The 12,130-nt window shown below is 35.5% G+C and overlaps 1 protein-coding gene across 9 annotated transcripts in view; it reads right to left on the bottom strand.

The window, feature by feature from the left end:
• Nucleotides 1-11,727, bottom strand: part of LOC123557199 (centrosomal protein of 135 kDa-like) — a 46,162-nt gene extending 34,435 nt beyond the window's left edge. For 5 of the 9 annotated variants that reach the window (XM_045348514.2, XM_053543515.1, XM_053543512.1 and 2 more), the window contains exons 1-4: nucleotides 11,394-11,515; nucleotides 7,211-7,551; nucleotides 6,369-6,536; nucleotides 5,060-5,289 (exon numbers count right to left, since the gene is read on the bottom strand). In XM_045348514.2, the coding sequence (XP_045204449.2) occupies nucleotides 5,060-5,289; nucleotides 6,369-6,536; nucleotides 7,211-7,526 (714 nt within the window). In that variant the 5' untranslated portion in view covers nucleotides 7,527-7,551; nucleotides 11,394-11,515. Of the gene's footprint in view, nucleotides 1-5,059; nucleotides 5,290-6,368; nucleotides 6,537-7,210; nucleotides 7,552-11,393; nucleotides 11,516-11,608 lie in introns of those variants that run through there. The other 4 variants (XM_053543514.1, XM_053543513.1, XM_053543516.1 and 1 more) reach the window with 2 other exon arrangements.
• Nucleotides 11,728-12,130: the final 403 nt, after the last annotated feature.

Below are 12,130 nucleotides of genomic sequence, written 5' to 3'. Positions count from 1 at the left end.
GTGTGATGTCAGTCCTGACATATCTATACCATCACAGCAGGAATGTATGATATCAGTCCTGAGACATTCACAGCAGAAATGTGTAGTGTCAGTCCTGAGACATTTATAGCCTTCACAACAGGAAAGTGTGTGTGATGTCAGTCTGAGACATTTTTCACCTTCACAGCAGAAATGTGTAGTGTCAGTCCTGAGAAATTCATAGCTTTCACAACAGGAACGTCCTGACATATCTATAAAATCACAGCAGGAATGTATGATATCAGTCCTGAGACACTCACAACCTTCACAGCAGAAATGTGTAGTGTCAGTCCTGAGACATTTATAGCCTTCACAACGGGAATGTGTGATGTCAGTCTGAGACATTTATAGCCTTCATAACAGGAATGTGCAATGTCCGTCTGAGACATTTATAGCCTTCACAGCAGGAACGTGTAATGTCCGTCCTGACATATCTATACCATCACAGCAAGAATGTGTGATGTCAGTTCTGAGACATTCACAGCCTTCACAGCAGAAATGTGTACTGGTAGTGTCAGTCCTGAGACATTTATAGCCTTCACAATATAGCCTTCACAATGGGAATGTGTGATGTCAGTCCTGAGACATTTACAGCCTTCACAGCAGAAATGCGTAATGTCACTGAGACTTTTAAAACCTTCTTATAGAGACCGTACCATAGCTCTTTGCATACTTTGATTTTTCAAACTAAAGTGATTTTTACAAGTGCACCGGTTACGATAAAAATGTAAACAACGGACTCTGTCTATGAAACTTTGAAATGAATGAATGACAGTCGATCTTAGTCATAATACTGATTGACAGTGAATGCTAATGACTCCATGTGTTGCAGAAAGGTATTTAGTTTGTAACTGTAATTTCCCATTAATTGAAATTCTCTCAAAACTGGTAAAATAATTACTTATATTTGGACAAATGTTTATCGTCTTTGCCGTTCGGCAGCTGCAAAAAGGGCAAATATAAAATATTCAGTGTAAGTAATATTTCACTGGTACTGCCAGTTAGTAAGTTCATACTCTGAACAATACGTCAGAGAAATTTGGGCAGATTTGACCAATTATGACGTTGGCAGCATTAGATTATATTTTTTCTTTACACAAAAAATGCCGTTAGGTAACAAAGCGAATACGCCGATAATCCGGAGTTCACCGATTATTGTTCCAGTTCACGCAATGTAATCCAGCAATTAAACTGCATAGCTATTAGCTACTGCTGTTATAGGGAAGTGGTAGAGTGTCTGCCTTAAGTGTGAGAGGTCCTGGGTTCGAGTCCCAGTTAGAGCTTAACTATTTTGATTCTGCTAAAGCATAGTTTTTCTGTTAATAGACTGTTCCAGATGTTCTAAATTTTTAGCACACAGTATCATGGATCAGTATTTAGCAATCCAGATCAAAGTTGAATGTTAAATAAAATACACCCAATTAGAAAATATTGACTATATTATGTCCCTTTGATGTTTATGCTCTCCATGTTCAAGAAGAGTTACATGTCCTTGATCACAAAATTTTCGTTATCATGAAAATATTAAATGCTCATAACTCCGCACTTCTGGTTAAAATATTGTCTATATTTCTGTTTTTGAGAAATATATGGACATTTGTCTTCATTTCAAAGCGTTTTAACTTCAAACCTATGATTTGAAAAACTTAGGTACTATCTCTACTTCTTACAGGAATGTGTGATGTCAGTCCTGAGACATTTATGGCCTTCACAACGGGAATGTGTGATGTCAGTCCTGAAACATTTACAGCCTTCACAGCAGGAATGTGTGATGTCAGTCCTGAGACATTTATGGCCTTCACAACGGGAATGTGTGATGTCAGTCCTGAGATATTTACAGCCTTCACAGCAGGAATGTGTGATGTCAGTCCTGAGATATTTACAGCCTTCACAGCAGGAATGTGTGATGTCAGTCCTGAGATATTTATAGCCTTCGAAGCAAGAATGAGTGAATTCAGTTCTGAGACATTTACAGCCTTCACAGCTGGAACGTGTAGTATCAGTCCTGACATATCTATACCATCACAGCAGGAACGTGTGATATCACTCCTGAGACATTTATAGCCTTTACAGCAGAAACATGTAATGTCAGTCTTGAGATATTTACAGCCTTCACAGCAGGAATGTGTAATGCCAGTCCTTCAAAACCTTCTTACTAAATATCACAATAATTTCCTGACTTCTTAAAATTTTCCTTTTCCCTTTAAGACTACAATCTGAACTGAAGAATCCTTTACAAGAATGGATACATCAAATTTCGCAAACAAGGAGGTGCATGATTTTCCAGATAAGATACAACAGGCTTAAACCATTGCCTTTTGCCTAAAAAATTAAATTGACGGAGAAACAAGTGGTCCAACGAAAAATAAACCTTAAATTAATTGATGCTGTTACAACAAAACTCCTTGTAATGTCCCAAAAACATTCTGACAATAATATAGACATCTATATCTCTAAACTATCTTTTCGTACAAAACAAAATTCATCATCAAGTTTGCGACCAAAAGCCAGGAAATTCATTCAAAATGTTATTTTGTGAATGTTTATGTCTTTGACCTCTGAGCTCTAAATGAAGTCATCAAAGAATTCTTTTGTCTGAAGACCCAATCATTGCCTAGTTTTTCCCTGGAGGCGATTTTCAACCAATTAGTGGCATAAGCATACCAACTTAATGACACGTACAAATCTAGATCTATACTTTTCCTTCTTTGAAGCGTGGGATCCTAACAATTGTCATTCAGCAGCTTCTACATTGAGGAAGGTCTGTAACTTTAAGTTTACATTACATATGTTACTGGGTAATTTTATCACAACTGATTGCAAAGTATAACTCTGTATGGCATTAACAAAATCCTGCCTGCAAAACTATTTAAACATAGTGAAGCACTATGAAGTACCAAAGGGAAGCAACTGTTATTGTGTTTTGCAATTTATGCTCCTAGTACAAGTCCTTGTTTTCTATTCTACTCCCAGATCAAAATATATGGACATATTCACAAACCTAGAAGCAGCTATTTTCTAACAATTTTTGTAAGTACTAAAGTAGCATTACAAATAAATACTGTGTTTACTTACACAATTATGTATGTCAAGTTTTGTTTTTTTTGGATTTAACGTCGCAGCGACACATGATAGGTCATATGGCGACTTTCCAGATTTAATGGTGGAGGAAGACCCCCAGGTGCCTCTCCGTGCATTATTTCATCACGAGCGGGCACCTGGGTAGAACCACCGACCTTCCGTAAGCCAGCTGGATGGCTTCCTCACATGAAGAATTCAACGGCCCGAGTGAGGCTCGAACCCACATCGATGAGGTGCAAGTGATTTGAAGTCAGCGGCCTTAACCACTCGGCCACGGAGGCCCCCTTGTCAAGTTTTTTAAAGTCACATTACGCCAAAAAACAAGTATGCCCACTGGCAGAATGTCAAGCCCGCCAACTGTCAAGTGTGACCTTTACCTTAGACCTAGGGACCTGGTTCTTGCGCATGACACGTCATCTAATAATGGTGAACATTCATGCCAAGTTATATCAAAATACCACAATGCATGTAGAAGAATATTTAATGCTCCGGACAAACTTCAATTTGACCTTTGACCTCCAACTGTGACCTTGACCTTTGAGATAGGAACATGGGGTTTGTGCATGACATGCCTTCTCATTGAGGGTAAACAAGAATGATCCATGCATGTGAAAGTTATGGTCCGGACAAAATCGGATGCACGCACACACATACACCGAACCGCCAAAAGTGGCGACTATATCAAGCTCATGGCAAGCGGGCTCAACAAAAAACAAGAGATAAACTTGCTATCCAGATAGTGAGTATGCATAATTACATGGTAAGAAAACCACTACTTTAATATTGCACATGAACTTATACGGTCAAAGCCATAAAGGGAGGTAATCAAAAACAATGGATTCAATAATACTTTCAACTCTGTGAATCAAATATTGAAATCTTTGACAAATATTATGTTTATATGTCAAAATACTTATAGGAAGTAGGATTTAACAATAAATAAATATATTTTATGTTCATAGGCAATAACATAGCAGCCACATTATGTACAAAGTTATTTATTTCCCTTTAAACCTAACACAGTACTGCAAACACACAGGAGCATGCTACTTTATGTACAAAGACTGTGTATTTTAAAATTGTTTATATTTTCAAATCCGACTCCTGGGAACCTTTGATGGGAATGACAATAAGTATTTTTTTTCTTTTAGTAATTGCCACTGAAAAACACATATCACATGGCAACCAGCAATGAAACTTTTAACACGAGAGCAACACCTATGGGTGCCAATGCTCGTCTGTTTTAAAGTGCTTGAAATAAGGAAATATGCCAGAAAATGAGTTATTGTTACTGATCTTTTTCATACTTACCTACTGATGACAAAAATATACAAATATAATTCAGTTATAATTCAGGAAATCATGACAAAAACAAAATAACTTTTTTATCCTGTTACATCTTGGGAACAATTTAAATTCGTTTACATATTTGAAAATATACATGTACAAGCAGTGAAAAGTCAATATCTATATCATTATACCCTAATAAATTGTATTTGCTCATTTGAAATGAAACAACTTTTATGTGTTTTTTTTATGACTTTTTTAAATTTGGTAGACCGCAGAGGTCGTAAAATAAATTGATTAATATTTTTGCATTACCTGATTTTGCTGAGATTCTTTTATGTTATCATCATCCTTTTTTTTCTCAAATTAATGCGTCAAAAATGGAAAATGTGTATTTAGGAGTTGTGAAAGACATTGCCAAAAAAAATCAGGGGGTGTTAAAAGTTTCTGTTGGTATACTTTTCATGCACTTTTCAAGCATATTTTAACTGGTTTTTTAAGAATTTAATTTTTCTCAAAGTCACGTCTTGAAATCTATGACTGAACCACTTTTTTCAAGGAGGTTTAAAGGTCTAGCATCACCTTCATGGAAGTTTCAAGGTCTGTGCAAACCCTGTTAAAACATTAATGCAAGTTCTGATATTAAAGAATTAAGGATAATGAAAAATCTAACCTGTTGTCTAAAACTGGCCATTTTTCTGTCTGCAATCTCATTTTTATCACTCAGTTCACTGGCCTGCCTCTCCAGCTCTGCGATCCTGCTATCTGCCACCTGTAGAAGATCGGCCACGTAGGGATCATCAGCGAGATTTGGTTTAGATCTTTGGTAGTCATCCGCAGGTGGAACAGTGCAGTCAATCTCCATACGTTGTCGACGGAATGGTATAGTCTTCTTTTTACCGCCTGTAAAATATCCAATTACTTTACACAGGAAATGTAATTCAATTGAAATTCATTAAAATTCATTTTTAATTACTTCAGGTCTGCAAGATTATTCCACAATTAGTGCAGATAAGTTATTTACGTCTTTGTCGAATGCTGAAATAGCGATTATTCTAAAACGAAGAACCTTCATTAAATTATTATGAACTTGATAAAAAAACAGCTTAGCCAACACTGTAACATTTACAATTACATCTCCAATAACAAGAGAAAATTTTGTGTCATTCCATTATTTCTAGCTGAAACAAGAGCTATCCGTAAGACAGCCAATGCTCGACAATTGAACTGTTGTCCCAAAAGCAGAAATATTACCCAAAATGTTAAAATATTTATAGAGTTTCAATCCACTATCTGCATTAGTTTTGGAGATAGTAACTTGCATGCAAAACTTTAACCAGAAGGTTTAAATTCAAAATGGATCATAATTATGCAAAATACATGTAAAAGTTATGCAACTTGATGCTATCACCTACATGCAGTTTTATAAACCCGATGTGTGAAGTTTCAATTCAATATTTGCATTAGTTTTTGGGATAGTAACTTGCATGCAAAACTTTAACCAGGCTTCTCTAAGTCTAAAAGGGGGCATAATTTGGCTAAAATGCATGTACGAATTATGGAACTTGATAGTTATTGAGAAAAGGTGGACCTAAAAAAAAAATTAACCAAGAAACTCAAATTTTCTAAGTATAAAAAAGGCCATAATTTTTACAAAATACAAATCAGAGTTTTGGTTCTTGGCCTACACAGTCATCTAATAATGACAAACAGGTGTGCAAAGTTTCAGAGCTGTAGCTCTTATGGTTTTGAGAAAAGATGGACCTAAACAAAAACTTTAACAAACGCTGACGCTGACAGTCTGACACTGACGCTCAAGTGACGACAATACCTCATATACATTTTTTCTAAAATCAGACGAGCTAAAAATATCCAAGAGGAAGGCCCTGGAACCTCCGGGGAAATGAGTGCCTACATGTTGAATTTTGCAAAATTATTCCCCTGTATAAATATTCAATTGCATAAATATCAAAGAAACTAACCTGGCGTTGAAACAACTGCATGGAAATTCTTCTCCTGTAAATTGAGTATTCTATCAGATTTTTCTTTGGACTCTTTCTCTAGACCTCTGACCTTGTGAACATACTGATTATTTAGGAATTTCAGGTCAGCATTCTCATGCTCTAGCTTACGCAGTGAAGCCTTCAGCTCTACAAAAAAAAGAGTGTACTTCAGTCATTCGTGCAAGCACGCTTTTGCTATTGCAAAACTGTAGTTTGAAATTTAGTGGTTTTTATTTGAGTATTACAGTATTACACATGGCAATGTTTAAAATGAGTAATGTAAAAAAAACGTCTGTCATACATATATGGAAATTAATAATCTGGGATTATTTCAAACTTCCATTTAAGAATTTAAAATTTATGCTAAAAACAGATCAAACAGCTGCACAGAGAATAATTAAATTAATTATGCACTACTTTAAATATTGCACATGAACTCATACAGACAGATCCATAAAGGGAGGTAATAAAAATAACCATTCAGTAATATTTCCTACAATATGAATCATATATTTAAACCTATGATATTATATATGAGAAAACAATTGTTGACAACAGGATTTAATCAACAGTAGTAAACTGAATGTTGCTACATGTACTTCTGGAATGTTCTCCTACATATTGCATAAGTTTTGAAATGCAACAGTTGTAATACTTACTACTGTATATCAACCTATGTAAACTACCTGAAAGCCATATATCTATGTAGCAAATTCAGAGAGCCATTTTTTTTACATTCTTACTATCTCCAGTTTACAAAATGTCGCAAAAGAATGCCCTAGCAAATACATGTACACAAATATCGCCATGTCCTGTCTTACCTCTGAAAACTGCATCCGACTCCTCTTTCTGTTTGATAAGCTGTTTATGCAGATCATTGTTTTCCTTCACTAACTTAGCATTATCACTCTTGTATGGTTCTATTGCCGAGTCCAAATCTTTCGTCTCTGTTGTTTGCTGACCAATCTCAAGTTTCGCATTCTTTAAACTTTCTGTGGTGTGGACAAGGTCTGCGAACAACTTCTCCACAAGTGGGAGTGACTCTATTCCAAGGGGCTGTTTGTAGCCTAACTGGTCAAGACGTTTCCGTAGGTTAGAGAACTTCTGCTGAGCTTGTGCTGTTGCAGTTCCCGACATTTTCGCGATGTACTTTAGTTCATATCTGAAATGACAGAAAGAGAATCTATTCAGATAAATAAATAGCTTTTAGGACTGGACACAAAGTCGTAATGTCTTGGATGTGTGCTGTATAAATGAAGAGCATTTACATTAACATTTCCACAGAGCATATTTCACTAAATTCGTTCATATCTAGATACTAACTAAATACATGTATAAAAAACACATCAAATGAATTCAACATGGCTAAATATATAAACTATCTATGTTTGTAGTGCTGCAATCAAACTTAAATGTCATGTATAACAGTCATTTGTTAGAAGAACTTCCAGTTTTTAGTGGCAGCAGTAGCAGCACACATTTACTCTGTGCTCAGCTATAACACTTGTATTAGGTGCATAGTGTTTTAAACTTAACACAGTCCTGTTCTTACACACCACAAGCATGTTAAGTTTATGTCTTATACAGATTCTATGAAGTAAATGTTTATATTTTCAAATCTGGGTTAAATAATTATAGCTTTCAAAAGTTTGTTCATATTTTTCAAAAATGAATTTCAATCAGGGTTCAACAAAAATATAACTTTGCAAGTACCCTAATGGACTCTGAGGTCAGCCCTCCTGATTTCATCAAATAGAGACTAAATTTCCAAACATTCCATGTTATTTTATTAAGTAGATTTACATTATTAAAGCTCAACATATGCATATATTACTTCATCTATAAGCAGCAGTATTTTATTAACTCAGATAACGATCATACATAGTGTATCAAATTATCAACATATTATGTAAAGTCTGATACAATAACTTCATTGAATTTGAAAATGCACTTAATTCTTAATCAAATTGCTTACCGGATGCCTAGAAAATCCTAGAGGTTAGGCTAGAAGCCTGGTTACCAGACAGCTTTAATGCAGGCTAGGCATTTGGTTACCGTACCACTAGACACTTCCAGTGTTTGTGTTTACGACGTAAAAGTATCTTAATACGCAATAAAATTGGTTTGTACGCAAATTTTTCAAGGCCATTGCGTACATGGGACGCAAAGTAAAAATGGAATTGAACATTACCTGTTTAAAGTCAACAATACTAATCACGATTTCGGAATCACAATTTCATTTACTGCATTATTTTCTAAAAATAGCACAGAATGGCATAGCCTATTGTCATTCAGTGACATTTTCAGACTGGTTTAGCGTATTGATTAAAATCGCTACTTATCAATGTAAATTATATGGAAACAGTCCGGTTACTGTGGATATTATTGAAAACAGCTGACTCAAGCATTGCCAACTGAAAGTAAGATGTAGTCTCCAGCGAACGCGAAGACTGGTTTTATTTTTTAACTTAACTATTAATTAGTCAAAGCCATCATATTTGATGAAATTGTAATTTCTTTATACCTGTGTTGTGTTTATCAGAATTGGAATACATAAATGAAGTTAAATAAGGTGTTATTTATTGTAAAACACGGGCTATTGTCAATACTGTAGCCACAAAACCTGGGACTCAATCATAGTTGGCTGGGACTCAACATTTTTGGGAGGATTCAGTGAAATTTTCAGAAAACGTGAACACTGACTTCCATTAACAAATCTGTTCAGTTGAATCTTGGAACATTTTCATAATATCATGTGCTACTAGTGTTAGCGTCTCCAGCAGACTGTTAGCACCTAAAGTAAACCCTTGGAGAGATGTCATGGCGGAAAAAGTTGACCTCATATCCAGCAGAGGATGCCATGTAAGCAGTGAACTTATCAGCAATTTTACAGACAACAATGATGGAACAGCGTCTGCAACAACTGAAGCTTTTAAGTTCTACAATAACGCCTAAGTTTTCTAGACATGTGATCTGAAGGTCTGTCCAAGTGTCTCGAGCTTTTGCGACACCACATGTGCAGGTTCCAGAAAGAGAGAAAATACCAAGGTCCCTACTGGGGCACGAACTCCGAACCTCGTGATCTGTAGGTGGACACTCAACCACATCGCTAAAGGGTTAACCCAACAGCAAGGCTGTTGGAAGTGGTCTATAAACCTACTATCAATACACTTCTCCCCCTTTACTTTTCAGAGCTTACCAGCTCTCCAGAATGACACTCCATGCACACCGCATGAGTCCATCAAACACTTCTGACACCATAAATTAAAGTAAACCCTGGGGGGAGAACCATGGGAGAGAAAATACAGCGAACTTGCCCATTCCGAACCAGTTTTTAATTTTTTATCATTTTACTTCGTCAAGTTTATATTTTAAATATAAATTTCATTTCAAATGCTGGACAAATATGTCACAATTAAAATAATGTGAAAAGAAATTCGAAACAAAACATTGTTCGTAACCGATTTCTGTAATTGATCAGACTGGTACTGTGCGTAAACTGGGTCATACTCGCCTATTCCGAATCACCACAAATGACCTGAAATGGTTTTCTTACTACTATCCACAACAACATAAAACTACAGGCTACCATATTGAATCGAAAACTGAAATTATTTTATGTCAGGAATAGAAATAATCGCATTTAAGGCCAATTAAATAACTAAAACGATAGGCATGACATCCTTCTTTGGCATTATTGAAATATTCTGTTTTAAAACAGATATGTGGGCGGTCTTGTCCTTTATGTGAATCAAAGAAGTATAAAATACACAGAATAGCAACTGGCTGTAATCTCGCGTGAGCTCGTGTCAGAGCGTGATTCGGCGTTATCTTACTAAAAACAAACATCGGCGAGCATGGAGTTACAATTTGTACCTTTAAAACTACATTTAAAATACATGTTAGCTTCTAAAACAAAATTAGTTTAATGTGAAATGGTCTTAAGACACGAAGTACACGTTTTTTTGCCATCGAAAGAAGCGTGGTCATACGGTGATAATTATTTTACCGATGAATAATTGCTTTCGCATACAAAATGGCGCATGGAGAAAGCGCCACTTCCGGTAAACGAGATCTCATTTTTTTGTCACGGGAGGTTGGCCAGATTTGCTCTATATGCCTTTCAAGTTGCCAATCTATTTATTTTTATAGCTCTTTGTGTGAATTAAATAGTCACATTGTATAATAATACCTCCGCATTTTTCTTTAACATCTGGCCATGGGTAAAAACAATAACATAAATTAATATTTTGGACACACTGAATCGATGTTTTTTCTGCAATCTTTAAACAACATGCAGCAGAACCGAACTGAAAATGTGTGATTCGGAATAGGCACAATGTATGCCATCTATATTTCCTCTTTAGGCATCTCAATGGACAAATTGTTTTTAATGTGGGATATATGACTGGAAAGAGCATAAAATTTCCTTCTTTTTAATCTCCCTTCCGTTTCATTTCATTAAAAAACTAGAACGCAAGCTGACATTTTTGTTTACATTCGTCAAATTTCCACATATATAAGAAAAAATATAGCATTTGGACAATGTTGTAAATATGTATTATGTAAGAATAACTTGAACATTTACCAGCAATTAATTATTAGTTTAATGTATTAGATATAAAACCAAAACATAGCTTACGTTTTTTCTTGACGTATGCGCGACGTCTGCTTAAAAACTTGGAAATGAGTCAATTTACTGACTGGTTCGGAATAGGCAAGTTCACTGTACCAAGGTCCCTACTGCAAGGCTGTTGGAAGTGGCCTATAAACCTAATCAAATGGACAAGAATCTTGGACATTTAATGGCAACTGACCCACATCCATGTATTCATTAATGTCAAATATCGCAGATCTATGCAAGAGGATCAAACGTTTGTTTACACCACCCTCCCACCCAGTAACACTGACGTTTTATAAAAACTTCTGACGAAAAAGTAACATTAAAAAAATCGCACAAATCAGTATAAATTAAAACTATAAACAATCAGCGCAATGTTTTACCTATATTATGTGACACCTGTATGGAGAATTTTTAATTTTGTCAATAATAAACAAGTTTGGGCAAGATGAAAACAATTTTGAATATGGCGGAATTTCCTCCAATGCAGAGAGTACTTCATAGGCATAGTGAAACTAAAATTCTTCACTTCCACTAACAGATGAAATATGCAATTTCTTTGTTTCACTCAGGCCAAGCAAACAAACATTACACATACAGCAGGTGGAAACGTCCCGTAGTCAATATAGCTCCTGGTAAAAAAAGTCCTCCATTTTTTAAATATTTGATCAACACATCTTGCCATAAAATATCCAACCATTATTATCTGTGTATGATTTTTATTTACTTTGATATATATTTTTAACCATTCAAATGATATTTAAATCACAAAAATACTACTAAAAATTGAGGTACGTACCGAGGTTCTGGCAAACTCCAGATATGAATTGGATAGAAAGCAAGAAGTGAAGTATTTAAATTAAACAAGTTGTAGATAAAAACGCAAAATTCGATAGTTTCGCGTCCGACATGGTGACCTTCTTAGCATCGCACAGGTTAGAAATAGATGGAAAACTATGCCGTGTCACGACAAAAGTTCCAGTAGTTCTAAGTGATGGGAGTGCGTTAATTGACTTTAGGAAGAAGTTGATACCTTTTGCGTATGACCTGATGAAACCGGAGTTAGAAAAATATGAGAGCATCGAAAATACGATAAGTGCCACACTAACTTCTTGTAAAT

Source organism: Mercenaria mercenaria, chromosome 5 (assembly GCF_021730395.1).
Source record: "Mercenaria mercenaria strain notata chromosome 5, MADL_Memer_1, whole genome shotgun sequence".
NCBI classification, from domain to species: domain Eukaryota; kingdom Metazoa; phylum Mollusca; class Bivalvia; order Venerida; family Veneridae; genus Mercenaria; species Mercenaria mercenaria.
Note: the sequence above shows the minus strand (reverse complement) of the source record. Positions and strands in the feature narration are given on the sequence as shown.